This window comes from Naegleria gruberi, assembly GCF_000004985.1.
Source record: "Naegleria gruberi genomic scaffold NAEGRscaffold_21, whole genome shotgun sequence".
Taxonomy (NCBI): Eukaryota; Heterolobosea; class Eutetramitea; order Acrasida; family Naegleriidae; genus Naegleria; species Naegleria gruberi.
Genome location: NW_003163306.1, coordinates 69,772 through 90,650, shown reverse-complemented (window position 1 = coordinate 90,650; position 20,879 = coordinate 69,772). Strand labels below are relative to the sequence as shown.

General features: G+C 33.6%; 12 protein-coding genes and 3 non-coding genes across 15 annotated transcripts; 8 read left to right on the top strand and 7 right to left on the bottom strand.

The window, feature by feature from the left end:
* On the top strand, nucleotides 1–1,146 carry NAEGRDRAFT_66988 (uncharacterized protein; the record flags this gene model as incomplete). The annotated part of the gene is made up of 1 exon (XM_002677733.1): nucleotides 1–1,146. The coding sequence occupies one exon, from the start codon at nucleotides 1–3 to the stop codon at nucleotides 1,144–1,146; it is 1,146 nt and encodes a 381-aa protein (XP_002677779.1).
* A 67-nt stretch (nucleotides 1,147–1,213) lies between these two features.
* Nucleotides 1,214–1,284, top strand: NAEGRDRAFT_t288. The gene has a single exon. It is a non-coding gene; the product is annotated as a tRNA-Asp (tRNA).
* Nucleotides 1,285–1,865: 581 nt separating this feature from the next.
* Nucleotides 1,866–3,422, top strand: NAEGRDRAFT_66987 (LRR_RI domain-containing protein; the record flags this gene model as incomplete). The annotated part of the gene is made up of 1 exon (XM_002677732.1): nucleotides 1,866–3,422. The coding sequence occupies one exon, from the start codon at nucleotides 1,866–1,868 to the stop codon at nucleotides 3,420–3,422; it is 1,557 nt and encodes a 518-aa protein (XP_002677778.1).
* Nucleotides 3,423–3,530: 108 nt separating this feature from the next.
* NAEGRDRAFT_33289 (uncharacterized protein) lies at nucleotides 3,531–4,577 on the bottom strand (the record flags this gene model as incomplete). The annotated part of the gene is made up of 2 exons (XM_002677629.1): nucleotides 3,531–4,297; nucleotides 4,367–4,577. The coding sequence occupies 2 exons, from the start codon at nucleotides 4,575–4,577 to the stop codon at nucleotides 3,531–3,533; spliced, it is 978 nt and encodes a 325-aa protein (XP_002677675.1).
* Nucleotides 4,578–4,885: 308 nt separating this feature from the next.
* Nucleotides 4,886–5,611, top strand: NAEGRDRAFT_48701 (uncharacterized protein; the record flags this gene model as incomplete). Its single annotated transcript, XM_002677731.1, has 1 exon — nucleotides 4,886–5,611. One exon carries the CDS (start codon nucleotides 4,886–4,888, stop codon nucleotides 5,609–5,611), a length of 726 nt encoding a protein of 241 aa, XP_002677777.1.
* A 28-nt stretch (nucleotides 5,612–5,639) lies between these two features.
* On the bottom strand, nucleotides 5,640–7,007 carry NAEGRDRAFT_66984 (uncharacterized protein; the record flags this gene model as incomplete). Its single annotated transcript, XM_002677628.1, has 1 exon — nucleotides 5,640–7,007. The coding sequence occupies one exon, from the start codon at nucleotides 7,005–7,007 to the stop codon at nucleotides 5,640–5,642; it is 1,368 nt and encodes a 455-aa protein (XP_002677674.1).
* A 601-nt stretch (nucleotides 7,008–7,608) lies between these two features.
* NAEGRDRAFT_66983 (uncharacterized protein) lies at nucleotides 7,609–8,202 on the bottom strand (the record flags this gene model as incomplete). Its single annotated transcript, XM_002677627.1, has 1 exon — nucleotides 7,609–8,202. The coding sequence occupies one exon, from the start codon at nucleotides 8,200–8,202 to the stop codon at nucleotides 7,609–7,611; it is 594 nt and encodes a 197-aa protein (XP_002677673.1).
* A 350-nt stretch (nucleotides 8,203–8,552) lies between these two features.
* Nucleotides 8,553–10,730, top strand: NAEGRDRAFT_79550 (serine/threonine protein kinase; the record flags this gene model as incomplete). Its single annotated transcript, XM_002677730.1, has 1 exon — nucleotides 8,553–10,730. One exon carries the CDS (start codon nucleotides 8,553–8,555, stop codon nucleotides 10,563–10,565), a length of 2,013 nt encoding a protein of 670 aa, XP_002677776.1. The 3' UTR covers nucleotides 10,566–10,730.
* Nucleotides 10,731–10,768: 38 nt separating this feature from the next.
* Nucleotides 10,769–13,960, top strand: NAEGRDRAFT_79549 (CAMK family protein kinase; the record flags this gene model as incomplete). The annotated part of the gene is made up of 1 exon (XM_002677729.1): nucleotides 10,769–13,960. The coding sequence occupies one exon, from the start codon at nucleotides 10,769–10,771 to the stop codon at nucleotides 13,958–13,960; it is 3,192 nt and encodes a 1,063-aa protein (XP_002677775.1).
* Nucleotides 13,961–14,507: 547 nt separating this feature from the next.
* NAEGRDRAFT_t289 lies at nucleotides 14,508–14,579 on the top strand. The gene has a single exon. It is a non-coding gene; the product is annotated as a tRNA-Glu (tRNA).
* A 132-nt stretch (nucleotides 14,580–14,711) lies between these two features.
* On the bottom strand, nucleotides 14,712–15,628 carry NAEGRDRAFT_66980 (uncharacterized protein; the record flags this gene model as incomplete). The annotated part of the gene is made up of 3 exons (XM_002677626.1): nucleotides 14,712–14,962; nucleotides 15,047–15,211; nucleotides 15,283–15,628. The coding sequence occupies 3 exons, from the start codon at nucleotides 15,626–15,628 to the stop codon at nucleotides 14,712–14,714; spliced, it is 762 nt and encodes a 253-aa protein (XP_002677672.1).
* Nucleotides 15,629–16,091: 463 nt separating this feature from the next.
* NAEGRDRAFT_t283 lies at nucleotides 16,092–16,162 on the bottom strand. The gene has a single exon. It is a non-coding gene; the product is annotated as a tRNA-Gly (tRNA).
* Nucleotides 16,163–16,219: 57 nt separating this feature from the next.
* On the bottom strand, nucleotides 16,220–17,703 carry NAEGRDRAFT_77369 (eukaryotic glutathione synthetase). Its single transcript, XM_002677625.1, has one exon. The coding sequence runs from the start codon at nucleotides 17,693–17,695 to the stop codon at nucleotides 16,235–16,237; it is 1,461 nt and encodes a 486-aa protein (XP_002677671.1). The 5' UTR covers nucleotides 17,696–17,703; the 3' UTR covers nucleotides 16,220–16,234.
* Nucleotides 17,704–17,909: 206 nt separating this feature from the next.
* On the bottom strand, nucleotides 17,910–18,565 carry NAEGRDRAFT_79547 (coiled coil domain-containing protein). The gene has a single exon (XM_002677624.1). The coding sequence runs from the start codon at nucleotides 18,504–18,506 to the stop codon at nucleotides 18,057–18,059; it is 450 nt and encodes a 149-aa protein (XP_002677670.1). The 5' UTR covers nucleotides 18,507–18,565; the 3' UTR covers nucleotides 17,910–18,056.
* Nucleotides 18,566–19,093: 528 nt separating this feature from the next.
* Nucleotides 19,094–20,817, top strand: NAEGRDRAFT_48696 (uncharacterized protein; the record flags this gene model as incomplete). Its single annotated transcript, XM_002677728.1, has 2 exons — nucleotides 19,094–19,204; nucleotides 19,321–20,817. 2 exons carry the CDS (start codon nucleotides 19,094–19,096, stop codon nucleotides 20,815–20,817), a joined length of 1,608 nt encoding a protein of 535 aa, XP_002677774.1.
* Nucleotides 20,818–20,879: the final 62 nt, after the last annotated feature.

Sequence of the window (20,879 nt, the reverse complement as noted above, 5' to 3'; positions counted from 1 at the left end):
ATGCTTCCACACGCTACGGTTTTCACATCCAGTGGATCTTTTGCTTGTTTTGATACGGTTGTTTGTTCTCAAATTCTTCTCTTCATAAAACCAGAGGAATGGAAAGTTAGCAAGCCATTTCTGATCTCAAAAACATTTTATTCCTTTTCGAATAGTGAAACATTCGCTCGGGATTATTTGTGCGAATATTTTAATTTGTTAGAGGAAGAGGAGAAGAAATTGGAAGAATTAATTTATAATCCACCAATATTTCGTGAATCTTTATTGAATGGAGCTGTTGGTGAGAAGAGGAAACGAGACGAAACTACATTTGACAAGAAAAAAAAGAATATCAAACATTCTAAAAAGGGCACTCTCGACTTATCCAATCCACCAACGAGTTTTCAACAAGTTTTTCAATGGTATCTTCAATTGAATGATTCCAATCTCTATCAAAAATCCAAAGAAAAATTATCAAATTTAATTGATGACATTTACAGTGCAGACTTTCAATTTGACAATTTATATCAAATTTTGGATAGAATGAAAGCCAAACGATTTATCAATTCAAATTTTGGTTATTTTCTAGAAGGTTCTTATATTATCACTGAAGAATTGGGTAAAACTGAAATAAGCAAAGATGAAATTGAGTTAATTTTCACAAGTGGATCACGAGATGAATTTATTTTGGAATGGAAATTAGATAAAAGTATGGAAGGACATATACATTACAAAGTTAAATGTCTGATTTTCACCAATTGTGGATATCCACTGGTGGTGGAGGGAGAATATCAAAGAAATATCGACACGCTCAGAGGAATTTCCAATGCCAGTGAATCGTTCACTGTTTATGGCCAGGAGGTGTTTGGTGGGTTTATGTTTTCCTCTGCTACAGGTTATATGGATAGTAATAAGGAGAGGATCAATGAACCAGCTGTGGAGTTATTGAGTGAGATTCTTGGAAATGATTTTGAGAAGAATTTGAAAGAAATTGGAATATTGTCTGAGGAAAGAACAATTGTGAGATATCAACTCATTTATAATTACTTACAATGTACATTGGGAGAGCATGAGAAATCATTCCTGGCAAGTAATGAGCAATGGATACCTTTTGCTAAGTTTAAAGGGGAAACAACAGATTCAGATGAGGAAGATAATTCAATTTGAGGCAATAAATTTAATGGTTAGGCGGTTAATTTATACAATCAAACAAACAGTGTTAATAAATGTGAAATCGGGTGTGGTATAGTGGTAGCATTCCAGACTGTCACTCTGGCGACCCGGGTTCAATTCCCGGCACTCGAGATAAATTTTTAACACAATCACCAACCTTTGAGTTTTAACTTTTTCATTATATCAAGCCATTAATCTAATCTACCTAATTTTCAAATTTTACATGTTCATCTCTTGAAACCATCTAGAAATTAATCAAAGCTTTGCCACTTTCATTTTTTCATTTTTTTAACCTGCTTTTCCAAGTTCCTTGTCCATCAAATTGCAAAATTATATTTCCGATTATCCATCAAACTTGTTTTTAAAATCTATTGGATTGAACCTAAACTTTCATCAATTTGAAAGTCTTGAAGACTTTAATGGATGAAAGATGAGTGTCAATTAGAAGTTCGCATTTCACTTTAAAAAACTATTGGGCCACATTACAAGAAAATAATTAGAAAAAAAAAAGAAACAAGAACACTTGAATGAGGATTTATCCAACTCCTGTCGTTTCGTTCAGAAAACGAACAACAATAGAAGGTTCTGTTTCAGGTAAATTAAAAGAAACTTCCTATCCGAAATATAATGCAACCAAACGCAAAACTAAACTAGTTTCTTCTCCAACTGTAGGAGTTATTCTGGATATTCCTAATGATATTTGTCATGAAATAATGACATTTCTTGATTTTCGTTTTGTTCTTCAGACCTGTGCATTAATTTCAAAACAATGGTTATTCGAAACTAATCAGTTAAGACTTTCCTATAGAATTAAAAATCCATTTTCACCACAAAGAGTTTTAGATGTCATGCAAAAGTCCAATTCAAAATATATCGAGAATTTCACAAGCCTTCATTTATCAAAAACAAGTGAAAATGTCCAATTAGGATATTCTGGAATGGAATTGATTTCTAAACTTTCCAAAATTAGAAAGTTGGAAACTTTGGAAGTGGCACTCTCTAAAGTGAGCTCTTTCAGTTTTCAAAAGTTTTGCTCTCAAGATATTGTAAAGAATTTGACACATTTTAATGTGAGTGGAAATTACATTGCAGATGAGGGAATTTATGCGCTTTGTAACAGTGAAAAAATGAAGAATTTGAAAGTTTTGGATGTTTCCATGAATAAGCTGACAGATAAGTCTCTTGAATATATTTCAGAGAGTCCGTTCATTACTAATTTGACAATTTTGAGAATTTCCACAAATAGTATTACCAAAATTGGAATGGAATTTTTATGTAATTCTAAAAATATGACTAATTTAATTGAAATATCTATATTCAATACGAAAATAGGAGATGAAGGAATGATTTTCTTGTCAAAATGTGTAGGAATGCCTAATTTGACCTTTCTTGATGCTTGTGAATGTGAAATTTCAACTGTTGGTGCTTTAGCATTTGCTAAAAGTTCTCATTTCCCAAAATTGAAGAAACTATTCTGGAGTAGAAATCTTTTAATTGGAAGCGAACCAATTATAGAGTTGACCAGAAATCCACTCATGAGAAATTTAGAAAATTTAAATATTTGTGATATTGGCATTTGTGATCTTGCATTGAAAAGCATTGCAGAAAGCGAAAACATGCAAAATTTAACTAGTTTATCATTGAACAATAATGATATTCATGAAGAAGGAGTGCAATCCTTAATGTCAAGTGAGAAAATGTCAAGAGTGAAATTTCTTGATATTTGTTTGTCTCACATGAGTGAAAAAATAACTTCCCAGATAGTTTCTGGCAAGTTTATTAGAAATATTGTCAGATTAGGATTGTTTTTAAATGGAGAATCACAATTCAAGCAATTATTTACTTGCACAAATTTGGAAAGGTTGACAGCTTTGGAAACTCGTTTGTCATCAACTGGTTGTCAGCTATTATGCAAGAGCCCCTTTATAAACAACTTGACTCAATTGATATTGGATGATCATCCTATTGGTTCTGCAGGTGCCTGTCATATTTCAAATTGTGAAAATCTCCAAAATCTGACAGAGCTTGGTTTATCCAATTGTGAAATCAAAGATTTAGGTGTTAGACACATTGCATATAGCACCAATATGAATAACTTGAATAGCCTCTCATTGGTATCCAACCAAATTACTTTCACAGGAGTGGAACACATCCACAGAACTAGTGAACTAAAAAGTTTGAGAACTTTGATAATTAACAAGAATGAATTGGGTTATACTGCTCAGGGTTGGTTAGTATCCATAAAACGACTTGAAACATTGCTATACTAAATAAAGATAGTATTAAATAAAAATGGAAAAATCTTCTATTTAAAGAAATTGCTAATAATTTCTGATAATTTCCAAATATTATAAATATTATGATATTATAGGGTTTATTTACAGTTTATTCTTGATGGCGTTTGGTAACTTTCTTTGAACAGCCAAGTAATTTTCACATAATTTCAAACTTGTTTCCCATAATCTATCCTGAAGTTCTGAACTATTTCTCAATTTCAAATCTATCAATTTAGGTTTACAATCAGCATGATATTCACTTCTCAAAAGTTTGTCCTTTGGTGCTAATGCAGCATATAAACTTGTCTGAGCTCCGTAAAATGGTTTCTTGAGAAACATATTTCCAAAATGAAAGACATATTTCATAACAGTTCGATGAGTAAATAGATTAGTTTCGATTACACCTGGGTGGACACTCACAGCAAAACTCTGATCATTCTCTTTCAATAAAAATCTGTCAAGACATTTGGCATTGATTGCACATGCAAATTTGGAACGATTGTATAAATGGATGGATGGAGAGAAATTGCATGGTCCAGTAACACTGTTAATGGAGAAATTGGTAGTAGGATCTTTCCACTTGATAAATTCACCACAAATGGATGACAAGTTTACAATTCGTCCATTTGCATTCATTACCAAATCAAGTAATTCATGTGTCAATAAGAAATGACCCAAATGATTGATTCCAAATTGGATTTCTACACCTTGCTTGGTAACACCATGTGGTGTGAGCATGACACCTGCATTGTTAAGTAGGATGTCAATCTTGTCATATTTTGCTTTGAAGTTTTCTGTAAATTTCTTGACAGATGCCAAATCAGAAAGATCAACAACCATGACATCCAAACTTCCACTTCCGATCAAGTCTCTTCTTCCAAAACAAACAGCTTCCACTGAAGTATAGGCAGTTCTACTCTCATTCACTTCCTCTTGACTCTTTCTAACAATTTCACTCATCGATTCGTTTCCTTTCTTCTCATCCAAAACAGCCAAAACTACATGAGCCCCCAACTCGTACAATACTTTAGCAGTCTCAAATCCCAACCCACCTTTCAAAGCTCCAGTCACCACAACTGTCTTTCCTCTCAAATCAGCACTCTCTATAATCTCTTGTGAAACAATTCCACCATTGAAAAACCTTCTCATCTTTTCGTTTTGCATTTTTTTTTGATTTTGGTTTTAAATTTTGAAATTGTTTTCACACACTTTTTAAAACTGGATGCAGCATGGAAATGGTCTAAAATTCGTCAATGATGAACAATTAAGGTAAAATTTTGTAATAAATTTCATCGCAGTGTAGGAATGTTCGGAGGCGGATAGTTTCCGACAAGTCCTCCTTCTTGAAAAACAATCATCATCCATCGAGTACGAACGAACTTAATTGACTCACTGCCAGAACAACAAACAGTAAAATTACACAAATTAAAAAAATGATTAGACAAGGAGGAAACAACATGTTAAATATCATGAAGAGTCTTCATCATCCACTTCTCATCAATAATTCACAACAACAATTGGGTGGTTTGATGATGATGACCACAAAGATGATGATGATGAATTTTCACACTCATCAATTTCACTCACAAAATATTGTGCAAAAGGATTCACAAGTGGCCACGAGAGAGATCTTTGATTCTGGATTGAAGGGAGGAATTACCGAACGTCAAATTGCATTGGATTTCTATGATCAGTTGGAACCTGTGTCCACGGACTTTATGATCGGAAGATGGAAAGGAAGTGAATTCAGAACTAATCATCCTATGGATAACATGTTGGATATTTCTGGGTGGTATGGCAAGATGTTTCAAGATACAGAAAATGTCCATCCATTACTGTTTTATGAATCGAATAGCAGAGATTTGTTTGCAGTTAATCCTGATCGAGTAGTTGCTGGAATGACACTAACCAATGTTCCTAGAACTCCATTTGTTAAAAAGATCATGTTATGGTTGAAACCTTTCATTTCCATAAGAAAATCCAAAGCCAGATTGAGAATGACTGAATTTAGAGGAAAGGTCAGTGCAACCATGGTGTATGATACTCAACCAATTAATGATGTTTTTAGAAAGGTGGATGAGAATACAGTTTTGGGAGTGATGGATTTGAAAGGAATGAAGGAACCTTACTTTTTCGTATTGCAAAGGGATGATCATAATGTTGTAAAAGTAGATGTTGAATAAATTAATGTGTAATATAAAGATCTAGAAATTATTCAGATGTATTGTCATGTTCTGACTCATGCTCTGATTCCTCTTCTGTATCATCATCTGAATCATTCATTTCAAATAGTGAAGCCATTTTTAATAAAACCCTCTCAGCTTTAAGTTTCAAATATATAGAAAAGGAATTGTAAATCTCTGGTAGGTTTGTTGTCAAACTCATCTCTCTTGGTCCAATAGATATTATTTCATTGTCCATCAGATAGTCCAATAACTCCAAAACACGAGAGAAAAACACAGTGTATCCTTGTCTATCAAGAGTTGGCAAAACAATAACACTGAAAATGTTATCAAGGAAAAGGGCAAGTTTTGGAGCTAGTACTTCCATTCTTTTGCTGCTGATAATCAAGAGAGTCACCATAATTGACTCTATTAAACCGGTACATATTTTACCACCTAACATTACTAAAATATGAAATATGGTTTCTGCTACATTGTCATATTGAGAAAGTGACTTCTCTCCTCCATTTCGAAAAATGTCATTAAATATTATCCTTCCCATAACCCAAAACCATTTCTGATACTGTTCAATATGCTGTTCATCAGTATGCCTCATTACTTCGAGTCCAGTAAGAAAATAGAAACAATTCTCTATTTGGTTGGTAATTATTGGAAGGATAAAATCATACACCAAGTTATTTTCTACTTGAGGAGTTTCATTTTCATCAAAAGGACATTGATCCCATAATACGTCGGTATCACTCAAAAATCCAACTAGCATTATTCCTGTTTCCATGAAATCTGGGTCTGTAATTGTGCTACGAATTAATTTAGTTAAAAATGGATAATAATCAAGATTTCCAAAAACTCTTAATAGATGGCTTCTATTAGTGTATCTAACTATTTCAGTGATACAATCAATAAGTGATAATATCAATAAATTGTCCTCTTTGAAAGAATTATTTTCCAAAATAGTTTCTGTTTTTTTCTTAATAATGGAGAGAAAATTCTCCGTTAACAACAGATTAGTATCTCTAAGAAGAGAGTAAGTAGATTCAACTATTCTAAAGCATGCCGTTACGTTTTTGCTATGTATCTTTTCTTTTTCTCCTTCATTGACATACTCTGGATGGCTTGGGCTTGTTTGATAATATTCATTGACATCTTTCAAATATTCAAGAGAATCTCTAACAACAATAGTGTCGAATAAATTATTAACCATTTCTCGCAACTTTTCCAACATTGATTGATTAATACTTGTGTTCATATTTTGCTTCAAAATTCTTACAAATTCTTGTAACATTACAGAATAGTCTACAATATTGATTTTGTAATTTTCATAAGAATTGATAATTGCCTCTGCCAAATCATCAGGACAGTGATAATTGTTTCGGAAGTAAAGACATAACATAATCATTGCTGAATTCCTTAATGCATAATCATTTGAAAAAAGAAAACTTTTCCAAACTTGCAATATTTCATTTGACACCTCCTTAAACTGACCTGTGTCATTAATAACATTGATAAACGCTAATGAAGCAGAAATAGCTGTCTCGCTTAACTTTCCAAGAGGTCCACTTCCACTTTCTTTTAAGCATTGAAAAAGCAAATCTTTGTAATTACTAATTAATTTTGTACCCACAGAATATTGGAATACATATTCTTCAAACTCGGTATCCAATATCGAAGCAACATTATGTAATATTTTTTGTTTGACCCTCCAAACATACTTGAAACAATTTCTTTGAGATTGTTCCTCTGAAATGATTGCCACAGAATCCAGATTTTTCACTTCTAAATGATCAGCTTCAATTAAATTTCTATAAATTTTCCAAGATTGCTTCGAATGTGGCATTAGACTTATCAGTATTGATAAGGGCTCGCTTGGAATATCATCTGTGAAGTGTTCCTCTGTAAAACTATACATGTACTTTGTGAATAATGGTATCATATATCCAAAATGGTATCTGTAAAAGGACGCTAGACTATTGAGAGCTTTATCACCAAATTCTCTTTTCTCACTCACAAAAAGTGATGTAACGAGACCAATATTCAAAAACTTTGAATAAAATTTCCTTCTCCATTGGTAATTCCCAAACCTGTTGTTTGTTCTCTTTCAAGAATTTTTCCTTCTTTTCCAGAAAGTATTTCAACAATGTGAAAAAGAGAAAACAAGAATTTACAGAACATCCATTCTCTCCAAATTCAGTAATAGATCTAGATGTAGTTATCCCACATTGTAATTGAACATATAATTGTAAAATAAATTGTTGCCAATTTTCCAAACTTTCCACTCCAGTTTCGAATGCTTCCATATCTTGTCCAACATTTGATCTTTCTGCCACTCGTTTTGCACAATCAAAAAAACCAGGGAATATCTTCTCCTCCAAATAACAAAAGTATGGATGAAATGCCTCATAACCAAATTCTCTCTTTGCCTCCTCCAAACAACACATCAAATAATGATAAATTAAAATCATCAGCTCGATACATAAATTCTCATCACTAATTTCCTTATCGTGATGAATCTTTCCGGAAAATAATCCCTCCTCTCCTATAAAATAACTAGCATCAAATCCGTAATATTCCAGCCTCTGCTTGACTCTACTCATCCCTTTATGATGTTTAATTTCATCTTCGGAAAGCTTGGATTCTATCAAAATTTTGATGTTTTTATGAAAGTGATGTAAATCGGCACTACATGTGATTCGTTTGTTTTTAAAGTTCTCGTGCAGGAAGAATAATCGAGGACGAACGAACCGAACGATCAGCGACATTTTTTTTTTCCATTAATTTTGTAATAATTATCAGAAAAGTTAAAGATTTGTAAACTTTGTGAAAAAGGTTGATTGGAGGGACAAATTGGTTTAAAAATATCTGAAACGTGATCAAAGAATTAAAGAGATTATTGCCTGTGGTGAAGTATTCGAAACGTGACAGAGAGCCACTTTCGAATAAAAAAATGTTTAATCTATTCAATAAGAATGTCCAGGTGATTATTGTGGAAGAAAACACAGTAGAACGCCTGTTGGTCGTTGAGATTTCAACAAACACTCGAACAATCAAGGAATTGAAGAAAATTGTATCAAAAACCATTTCACTCGAGAATCGTTCTCTAAAATACAAATTCGATTCGGAGGAATTCTGCTTGTCGAAAGATATTGATGTCGAAACCATGATCACCAAGTTTAGAGGGAGTGCAAAGATTGAACACAAATTGATTTGTTACAAATCGTTTCGTCCTTCCATTTCAAGCAAGGAAAAGGCAGAAAAATTAAAGAAGAAACTAGCCGAAAAGTACAATGTTGACCAGAACTCTATTTCCTTGCTAGGTAAGGGTGGTTTTGGTTTTGTGTTTGGTCTTCCTCCAATTGAAAATTCAATACCAATTGCTGTCAAAGTTCTAATTGACGATAATGGAAATGATCTATTGAATGAAGTGAAAACTACTCTCTCAATGAATCATCCACATATTGTTGAGGCAGGTAACTTTTTCACACTAAATAATGTTAGCTATTTCAAATCTGTGGTGTGCTATGAAATGGAGAGAATGCTTGGAACTTTGAAAAACTTCTTCTTGGACGATGATGGTAAGAAAAAATTGAGAAATATTACAGAGCACATTGCTGTGATGATTATTAATCAAGTTAGCCAGGCATTTCAGGCTTGTGTTGATAGAAAGGTTTGTCATAGAGATGTGAAACCAGATAATATACTTGTCAAGTCAATTTCAGATGATAGCATCCATGTTGTGTTGAGTGATTTTGGAAGTGCCTTTACCTCTTCCAAATTCAATAGACAAGTCAATATTGAAATGGAAGGAACTGTAAGATATTTGGCACCAGAAGTTGTTGAAGATTGTAAGAATTTCTCAATTCAAAGTGATATCTTTAGTTTGGGAATTACATTGTATTATTTAATGATTGGAAGGTTCGGGGCAACTGGAGAAATTCTATGTGAGAAACCTGAACAAGTTGAAAGACATTTGGTTGAGTTGAGTATTTCACCATTTGTTAGTCAACTCATTCTTGGAATGATTAAAAAAGATCCAGCTCAAAGAATGTCTCTCAATGTGTTGCTTCAGTTGACCAATGACTATTTAAATACCAAAAAGCAACTTTTCACTTTACAAGCAGATGGTGAAGCATATCGTATCGAATTACCATTCTATCCTAAATACGATGAATTGGTTAAACTAATTGAAAAGAAATTAGGGCACAATGACTTTAACTTGACTCATAATCAAGAAATCGTAACCAATGATTCAGAATGTTATCAAATGATCACTTCCCTCCTATCAAAAGATCCAAAGCAAAGAGTGATTACTCTGAAACTCAGTCCAATTAATGAGGTTTTGCAAAATGCTTCTAAAAATTATGAGAATGGAAATTATGAGATTGCTCTCAAATTTTGTGATCAATATCTTAAAAGATCCAGTGCAAGTTTAACAATTCTTACGAAAGCAGCCAATTGTTGCTTTTACTTGAAAAATTATGAGAAGGCAATCGAATATTTCAGTAAGGCATATTCTGTTAAAGAATGGAAATCAAGACTAGATGTCAAATTCTATGAAAGGTTCGCCTATTGCTATTTTAATATTAGAAAGTACGAGAATGCCTATTCTTTATATGAAAAAGCTCTTTCAAAGGAGAATTACAAAACTTTCTACCTTGCTGGACTATGTGCCTTGAAAACTAATCTATTCGAAAGAAGTGTTGCTTTACTTTCAAAGTCATATTCCTTGAAAAGAAATATAGAAGCTATCGATGCAATTGTTCAAGTCTTACAACAATTATCTTCACCTCTAAATATCTACTCATGGACTGATGAAGGAATTGCCTTATTTGCTCATGGAATTTATATGAAAAAATTGAATGAATTGGACGAATCGAGAAAATTACTTGAGAGAGCTTTGGATAAATTACCAAATGATGATGAATTTATTGTAGAAGCATTGAGATCCATTCAACCTTAAATGATTCGAATAATTATTGAATAAAATTTTTGTAAATATCAACATAAACCATTTTAAGAAGATCACGTTTTGTTTGTCAATAAAATATCTTACAGAAGAGCGTGATCACGTTTCACGTTTGAGATTGTCTATTATTAACCTTTTCACTCAAATAAATGCTGTTCGAAACTTTTTCAAATTCTTCTCAATTCAAAAAAAACAACATGACAATACCTGTAATTCTCAAACTCGAAAAGAGGGAAGTAGAACTTCAGGTCGACAACTCCTTTTTCCAAAGTATTTCTCAAATCCAACAAAAAGCAAGAGCAGTATTCGAAATTGCAAACGAAAGTCTAGTCGAAATTAAATTCCACGACGATTTAGAACGAAAACTTCTTACCAACAATGATCTCCCTTCACTGGTAACCAGATTCTCCAATAGCACCACCAAAAACTATTTGTACATTACAACAACGATTGCAAAATCTTCCACTTTCGATTCTTCATCCTATCCGAAAGAAGTGCCGAAACTGATTTCTCCTACACAATCAATGAATTCATTTTCAAGAATTGGATCATTCACTACAAGTGCCTCCTTTCAAATGGATTTACAACCTAAAAAGTTTGAATTCAAACTTGAAATTCAATTGAAATCAAATGAAAATTTGTTGAAATTTTCATCAAGTTTGAAATCAGGTGAAGGTTATGAAGATTTGATGAAATTGGTTAGAAAGTATGCAGAATTACCAAATGCTGAGTTTGAAATTAGCTATTTCGAATTGGAGGATAAACTTACCCTCAACAAGGTATCATTCGAATCAATGATGGAATTTTACGAAACTCTGGACAAGTCCAATAGAATTATTCATGCCATTGAGAAATCATCTTCTAGAAGCAGTATTTCTTCCATCTCTATCAGTCAAAACTCAACATCCAGCACTTCATTGCCAAGTAGCACTTCATCCACTCAAGGCACAGAACTAAACATTATTTTAGAGGAAACTCTCTCTTCCCAATCATCCACCAAAGAGGAAAATATCCACAAAATATTTCTCAAAGAATTGGATACCTTCTCTGATCTCACCAAACGAATCAAATCAAAGATCAAATGCGACAATTTTGATTTGAAATATTTGGAAGATGGAGCTTGGTATAAGATTTCAGATGATGATAGTGTTGGCTTAATGTTCAAGTATTTAAATACGGTTGAATCTGGTAAGAGAAGGATGAGAGCCATTGTCACAGGAGCCAGAAGTTCTATTAATGTTGGAGCTCAGTTTAGGCCAAGTTTTTCCAAAAATGGTGTTTCTGATGGTTTAGTCCATCCAGAAGCAAAGAAAGCTCAGTTGAAAGTTAGTGAAGAAGAGTTTTGTAGTATTGTTGAGAGGAGTTTACAGCAAAAGTTTCAAAATGTAGCTTGTTTGGGAGAAGGAGGATTTTCGTTCGTATTCAAAGTTTCTGATAATGGAAAAACTAAAGTTGTAAAGGTTATTCTCAATTCTAGCAAATCAAGTGATGAATCAACACTCAATCAAGCATTACAAGAAGCCATGAGGGCTAATTCCCTTTCTCATCCCAATATAGTCAAAATTGAATATGCCCGTATCAACAATGATCCAACATATCTATATATGGTTATGGAATACTTTCCCCTGGGTGATTTACTCAAACTCATGAACCAAGGAACACAGCTCCCCGAAACTGAAGTCTGGAGATTCATCAAACAAGGTGCACTCGCCTTAGAATACCTTAAACAAAATAAGGTAGTCCATCGAGACATTAAGCCAGAGAATTTCCTCCAAAAAGATGGAACAGAAGGAAAAATTTATGTGTTGAGCGATTTTGGCTTGGCTAAAGAATTAGAAAATATGAGAACACACACAAAAACCAACTGTTCAGGAACTTTGGGATATATTGCTCCAGAATTATTGACACAAGGATCAAAGGACTATTCGTATGCGAGTGATATGTTTGCATTTGGTACTACTCTATTTAGAATATTGTCGTTAAATATGAGTACTGATATTGGAACTATTGCAGAAACGAATAGAGAAGAAACGAAACTATTCGAAAGAATTCAGGAAAAGATTAGGAATCGAACTGGAGTGTATTCGAAACGATTGATTGAATTGATCACAAAGATGGTTTTGTATGAACCAAAAGATAGAATTACTCCAGAAGAAGTTTTAAAGATTTGTGACAATACTACAAAATGTTCAAAATGCAACAAGTGCAAAGATTCGACTTGTTATTCGAAAGGTTTCAGTAATTGCTCCTGTAACAATTCAGTCTGTAGGGATTGTTTAGAATTTTACATGGAAGATTCCATCTCCAAGATGAATTCAAGCACTGTAATCAGGTGTATGACTTGTTCCCAATCTTTGAGTGAATCAGATATTCGAAAGATGGTTCAACCAACTACATTCGAAACTTATTTGAGAATTAAGAATCCTCCACAATCCACTACCCAAAAACCTCAACAAAACAACCCACCACAAGAACCAAGATTGACCCAATCACCACCTTTACTTTCCAATTCGAATACTTCTTCAAGAATCAAACATGAAAATATCATTTGTGATGGATGTAAACAAAGTGATTTTACAGGAATTCGTTGGAAGTGCCTCGATTGTCCAAATTATGATCTCTGCAATTCTTGTTACCAAAAAAAGAACACTTCATCTCACAAAAATCACAAATTTGCCAAATTGGAAATTTTGGATGAGAAATTTGAGGCTGATCTTGCAGCTGCTGGAATCAACATGATAGTCAATGATTTCCAAGAAGCCGTTCAACATTTAGACAAGGCCCTTCGTAAATATCCACTCTGTGAAAAGGCACTGATTATGAAAGCTAGATGTGAGGAAAAGATTGGAAATGCTAAAACTTCCAAAGAAGTGTGTGAAAAGATTTTGCGAGAGTGTAATGCCTTCTGTCATGAAGCTTGTGAATTGTTGGGAATAATCTATCTCAAACATAAGAATCCAACAGCTGCCATTCCATATTTGGAAAGAGCCAATAATATTGACTCTAATTCTGAACTATGTCAATATTACTTAGCAATGGCCTATAAACTTACTGATAGGTATGTGAAGGCTCTCCATCATGCTCGAATTGCCTTCAACTTGAAAAGTGATCAATCCAATTCTGCACTATTAGTTGAACTCTTAATCCAAAATGAGGAATGGACTGAGGGAAAGCTTGTTACCTCCCTTCTCCTCATGAAAGATCCCACAAATGCCGAATTATTGTATACTTTAGGTTTGTGTGAAGAGAAATTGGGAGAATATGTCGAAAGTTACCAGAGTTTCAAAGCAGCTCTTTCAAGAAAACCATTCGAACTCAAGTATAAACTCGCAGCTGCTAGATTAAGCAAATTGGTTACAGTTGGTCTATTGGGAGCCCTATTACAATAATAGTGAAAGTAAATCTTTCAATAAAGTTTACAAAAAAAAAATGTCTTATGGAATTAGATTTGATGCTTTCTTCTCTCTAAATAAAAAAGAAGAAATTGCAATACAATACCATGAACCATCGTAAAAGGGAGTTTTATTGGAGAAGAAAATTCTGTTTATTGAGAGTTGGATTGAAATTCTGTTATTGAAGGAAGTGAAACAACAACAAGTAATGGAGGGCAATTCTTCCAATAATCCGATCAATGATCATCAATTTAATAATATTAATAATAATTATTTAAATAATGGCACTGATGTTTATAATCAACGTGATGATGATAAGGAAAAAATTGAAAAACGAGTTGAATATTACTCGGAACAGATGCGGATGGTTAAATGCTACTTGGAAACAAAGAATGAGAAGGAATTTTGTGATTCGATTGAGGTGGAGAGAGATTTGGAGTCATTGAAACACAGGATTATTGACTTGATGGAGCATTGAAAAAAACAATAAAGTTTCTATGATTATGAATTATCAAATTTGTAATACTATTATTATGAACAAGATTCCCGTGTAGTCCAATGGCTAGGATACCTGGCTTTCACCCAGGAGGTCCGGGTTCAATTCCCGGCATGGGAGAATGATTTTGCTTTGTCCTTGTGATTGAAATTGTCTAATTTTGTCATTGAACCTAATCGTTTTTCAGTGTGTTTCAGATGGGTCATTTCATTAATATTCACAACAAATTCAACATATTCAAAAAAAAATACTTTAAACACGAATGTGTTCGTTTACTATTTGCAACTTTGCCTTCGTTTGATCACTCAGACAGAAGAAATCCCAACTCGATGGCAAGAACACATTTCTTCCATGAAATCCAAGCAGTCCCATCATTCCGATATCGGATGGGTCGATTTCCAACACTCTCAAGATGAGTTCTAATTGAGGGAATATTAATTCCTGAAGCTTACTCTTGGAAAATTGTTTGGCATTATCAATGGTTGCGAGATTGTTCTTCAAATCTGTATTATATGAAATTGGTTTGTGAAAATTACATAATTATATTATTATATATTTGTATATTAATATAGTATTTAATTACTTACCTTCATCATTATCATCATCTTGTTGTTGATCATTATAATAGTAAATATAATCATCATCATCTTGTGGAGACGACAACAATTCTTCTTCATCTAACAATAATGTGTAATAATCATCATCACCTTCTGTTGTGCTATCATCACTAAGTAAATCAATATTTACTTGCTCTGTGGTAATTTAATAATGGAATTGATCATCATTTGTTAGCAATCAAAAGATATATAAAAATAATACTCACCAGGTATTGGATTACCAATTAGTTGATCACCAAAATCAACAACCGATGAAATAGGATTGCTTGGTTGAGTGTCGAAGAGAGGGGTGATATCTTCAATTCTTCGATGTTGTACTCCATCGTCATTACGAATATTATTGGTATTCGTGATGCAAATATTGGACCGTTCTGCTTGTTGTTGTTGTTGCAATGCTTGCACGTTCATTGGTAAATTGTGGGCAAGTTGTTGTCTTGCCCTTTTCAAATCAGCAAGCCTATAAGATTTTAGTGCCTTTTCTATTGTTTGATCTGTACAGTCTTTAAACGTATAAAGACGGTGTGGTTTATCATTATTGTTTCTAGGAGGCATATTTTTTAAGGTCTAAATATAAAAAACCATCGACGGGAATGAAATCGATACCGATTTTTTTCTCTTTTCAAAATTTTTTGACTCATACCCAAAGGTTTTTCTATTGCCACTCACCATTTTCTTGAGATTTTGTTGTGTGTGACTTGGTAATGTTGCCAAGTATATCGTTAAATATTCAGATGGTTTACACTCGTATATTTGTATCATTAAATCCTTCCTATGATAAGAACAATCAACAAAGCCTGACGAATCTTGTATGCTGTTTTGAATCACGTGTACTTTTTGGAATCGTCGATGCATTTTTAATTGAGAAAAAATAGGGCCAAAGCCGAGGACTCTTTCTCGATAAATATAGTGAATGGAATAGAAATTTTTGAACCACGTGTACTAATTAATGTCTTGTTTAAGCGATAAAAAGTTGAAAAACAATGGAACTAAAATGGTTGAGAGAAAAAGAAATGTCTGCGTCGACCGGGAATTGAACCCGGGTCACGGCGATGGCAACGCCGTATTCTACCACTAAACCATCGACGCTTCACATTCATAATGAAAATAACCCTAACTTGAAATGTCTATACCACTTCATCTAACAAAAAATTATTTATTTTAATCACGAAGATAAATAGAATCCATAGAAGCAACACCACTTGCAACACCTCCATCTTGGAATTTAGCCAACTTGGTTCTCAATAAATATCCAGCACTTCCATTAGTCAATTCTTGTGAACCATTTCCAAGATAGATACCATAAATACCAAGCTCACTAATACATTCACCACCTGCAACTTGTCCTTGTCTAATAATGTCCTTATTGTGTAATTGTGGTTTGATCTTTTTCATTAAAATGTAAGTATACTTGATTGAGGCATATTCAGTGTGTGACTTGTCGTGTAAAATAATGTCCAAATATTCCTTTAATTTTTCTCCATAAACCAAATTGCCTCCTCCTTCTCTTTGAGGTTTTAAAACATAATCGTCTGGATTTTCAAAAGCTTCCCTCATGTATTGCAAGGATTCTGATTCTTCCAATGAATAAATTCCAGTGAATGCTTCCTTAACTGATTGAGCCTCTTCCTTGGTCAAATACTTTTGTAAAACAGCATCTTCAAACATGATTTGTTGAATCTTCTTTGTACCAACCAATTGAACACCAATAGTTGGACATTTAATTGCCGTACAAGTCTCCAAAACACTTCTTACTTCCCATTCATTTTCAGTAGGGAAATCATCTGGTGTGTAACCTGATCTAAAGTAAACAACACTGACAGGATATTGCTTTTCAATCACCAAGTGTTGTCTATTTGACTTTTCATCCTTTACAAGTTCAACATTTCCAATCAATTCCTTCATACTTCTTCTCAAAACGAAAATTCCATACTTTTGTAAGAGTAAATGCTCATATGGTTTTTGATCACCGACATTACGTTCTCCATCCTGAACAACAAAAAGCATAAAGTAAGGCATGCTACCAAAATTGCTTGGATTTTCCTGAACAAAAGTTTCATGACTCTGTCTCATCACATTGACAATGTTTTCCAATGAATTATTTGGTTCCAATTCTTGTTCTGGATATTCGGGAACAAGCCATGATCTATATTGTTGCAAATAGGAGTGCAATTTGTGTGTTGTTGCTCCCAAAGCACCAAAAGCAGATGAAACTGTATTCAATTCAACTTGTTGAGGAATTTCCTGTCCACTCTTTCCATCCACATGGATCATATAATCGGAACGATGAACAGCTAATTGATAGTCATTCTTATTCCTCTCGTAGGTTTCATTATAAATGTCCAATAAACGTTTCACAAAATCATCATACTTGGCAACACTTTCCAGGGATTGATTGATAAAGGTAGAATCTCTACTCATACGATCAACGAGTGTATTCAACAATGGAGCAATGGAAACAACCTTTTCGTAGGCTTTTCTATTGATTCCTGTTGGAGTGAGAGTGAATGGTATTGGATCGGATTGGAAGGATTGTCCACGTTGGCTCTTCAAGATAAATCCATTGCAGATGGCCCAACTTTGTGCAAGTTCTATCAGGGCTGCTTTGTTTTTCATCATCATGTTGTTATGTTGTTCTAATTTTTTGATATGAGAGACTGAAGATGACAGCAGCACTTTATCTTGATTCGATAAAAGAACGGACGCATTATTGTTCTTGCATCTCCTTCTTCTCAATTATTAATATAATATTGAATACAATATTCATCAATGTTTTACCAATAATAATATAATTAATATATGTAATTAATCATGGTTGTTCTAATTTTAAAAAGCTAACATTAAGAATTTTGTTTTATGTGAGTGCTATGGATAAAAATCCCTTTTAAATACAAATAGCAATTGTTTGTGAGAGGAGAGACCTATTAAATAATTATTAAACTCGGGAAATGATGATGTAGTGATAATGTTCCAATAAATTGATTTACTTCAACTTTAAAATGTCGAATTTCTTATCAAAGTTGGATTCTGGCTTGCTCAAGTGATATTCAATCTTGAGGTCGAGAGATTCTTCATCTTCTTGAAGAGCATTTTCAAAGTATTCATCATCTCTGTCAGATTCATCATCTTCCATAGCATGTTCCCAGTGCGGCTTTTCCAAACCAAATACGATCAAACCATCTTGTCTCATTTTGTACAAAATCCAGAACATTGCTGATGCACCGGCAATCTTTGCCAAGAGGACTTCTCTCTTTGGTGGTTCTGGTAACACATCATCTAATTCTTCAAATTCGGTTTTTTTAGTGTGTTGTTTATGTTCTTGTTCGTGATGACCGGATGATCCTCTGTTGGTGTTATTTTGTGAGAAATTACGTCTTTGATTCATTTGTTGAATGACAGAACTGAGAGACATTCTTTCAGTCTTGACCACCATGTTTTTGGCTACAAAGTGGCTGTGAACGAGACCGATTGGTCTGAGGAAGGTTGATGATTTCAGCATTTTTTATTGCATTAAAAATAAATTTTAATTATTTTTTTTTCATTTTGTGATGAGATTATTTTGCAAAGTAAAACCACAGAATTAAACAACGTTTTATTGAGTGCAAAATATTAAATATTAGTGCAGATTTGATTGGTTTCATTAAGCTTGAAGTCAAGCATCTTTCATGAATGTGTTTGACATTTTGTATCTCCTTGGTTCAGGATAAACTTCAGAGTTGCCATTTTCCGCAAACTTTCTTGCTGAGATGTTCTAATCAAATGAATTGTTAAGATGTTATGCTGCTTATCAAGTTTTGAGCTTCTTAAAAAGGTGAAGAATGAATTGGGTGTTGGATACTATCTCAAAACTAAGAATCATGCTATTGAGGTGCAATGATAATTAACGAATAGAATATCCAGTACATTATTAAACATTTTGATTTACGATTCACATTAAAATCTCTCTTTCTTTGAATTTTAAAAAACTTCCCGCCGAAATTGTAACCCATTAAAAAATATTAAGCCGTTAAGTTTAAAAAAATGCACTCTACAACCTCAACGTCGGTACGTGAGGGCGACGATAGGAATGTTCAACTCTCACTTCAGCGATTAAGAACAGAGAATGATACCTACCAAAGAAATTTTGATAATGTAAGTTGTATTAGGCAGCATCACGGAAGTTGTTTACATCATCATGACTTTGGCAAATTATTAATTTATTATTATTATAATTATTAAAATTATCATCATCACAACAATAATAATAGTTAAAAAGAGAATATCTGGATTTGTACAATCAAAACAATGAACAACACTTGAGATGGAAAAATCAATTGGAAAAGAAAACTAAGGAATTCGAGTCCTTACGAAATCAATTTGATCGGGATACTCAAGAGCTTCAACAAATGAAAATGAAATTAATGGAAGAATTGGAGTTGAGACATCGTCTGGAGAGGGAAATCGATGAGAATGATAAATTTCGTGAAATGTATTCGGATCTGAGAAGAGAATACGAACTAACCAAGAATGAATTAACACAAAAACTCAAAATGGCAGAGAAGAGATTTGATGAAATGAAGGGTGACTATGAAGATCGTGTTCAAGAGCTCATCATGCAATTAAACGATCAGAACATTCAGATGAAAACATCTAAGGAGATTCTCCAAGTAAAACGCCTTGAAGAAGAAAAGGAAGAAATGTCAATAAGCATCAAAAAACTACTTTCCGAACTACATGAAGTAAGAGAAGAAAAAGCGCAAGCTGTTTCATCCAGAGAACAATCCAACCTCATGAATAATCAGAAACATGCCGAGTTGGTCTCCAAAGTTAGAACAGCAGAGACACAGCACGAAAGACTCCAAAAGAAATGTGAAAGACTTCAAGCAGAACTTGAAGAAATTACCAGAAGTAATGACAAGATGCACGATCAAATTTTAAAACTCGAAAAGGAATTAACCACAACAAAGAGCAAATTGGATGAAACAGAAAAACAGTTTGCCTCAGAACGAACATCCTACAAGGCCAATCAACTTCAAAGAGAAAGAGAATACGAGAGAGATAGAAACATTTGGGCAAATAAGGTTTCTGAATTGAACAAGAGGGTGGAAGATCTCCAACAAGCCAAGCAAGAATTGGTAACACAATCCTACGAGATTCACATTAAGGAAAACGAGAGACTTCATGAAGCACTTAGAAAGGAAACTGAAAAGTATTTACAACTTGAAGTTGAAAAGAATGAGTTAAAACAAGATTTACTCTCAAAGGAAAAGAGAAGTCAACACGATGTTCAAGAACTCACTAATGAAATTGCCAGACTGAGGAAAGAATCTGAAAGCGTAAGAGCTGAAGCACAGGCATTTAGAGAAGAACGAGACTATCAACTCGATAAGAATAATCACTTGTTAAAGGTCATTGCCGATATTAAACTAGATATGGATACGCTGAAACACAAACACACAGATTCTAATGTTAGGGTGGAAAAATTATTGAAAGATCTGCTGGCTGCTAAAGAGATTGCTAAAAGGTATGCTGCCAAAGCAAAGAAAATTAAGGAAGCCTATCGATCAAAGGTTTATTCTGTCCAGAGACAAGTTGAAGATTTGAATGAACAATTGCTACAAGCAGAGACAGGCATGTCTTCCATCCAACAAGCTTCCATAACTGAGAAGCAACAATTACAACGAAGAATTTTCGAATTGGAAAGAGAACGTGATAGATTTAAAATTCTCTCATCCCAACCACAGCAACACGAATTGATTCTGTAGAGCGATATCCCTAAATTACAAAGAGTTCAATTTTGATATTTATTTTTCATCTAAGGACACTA

Bases quoted from the DNA above. Each gene is read 5' to 3' on its own strand.
- NAEGRDRAFT_77369 (XM_002677625.1), bottom strand. From the start codon at position 17,695: ATGATGATGAAAAACAAAGCAGCCCTGATAGAACTTGCACAAAGTTGG.
- NAEGRDRAFT_79547 (XM_002677624.1), bottom strand. From the start codon at position 18,506: ATGGTGGTCAAGACTGAAAGAATGTCTCTCAGTTCTGTCATTCAACAA.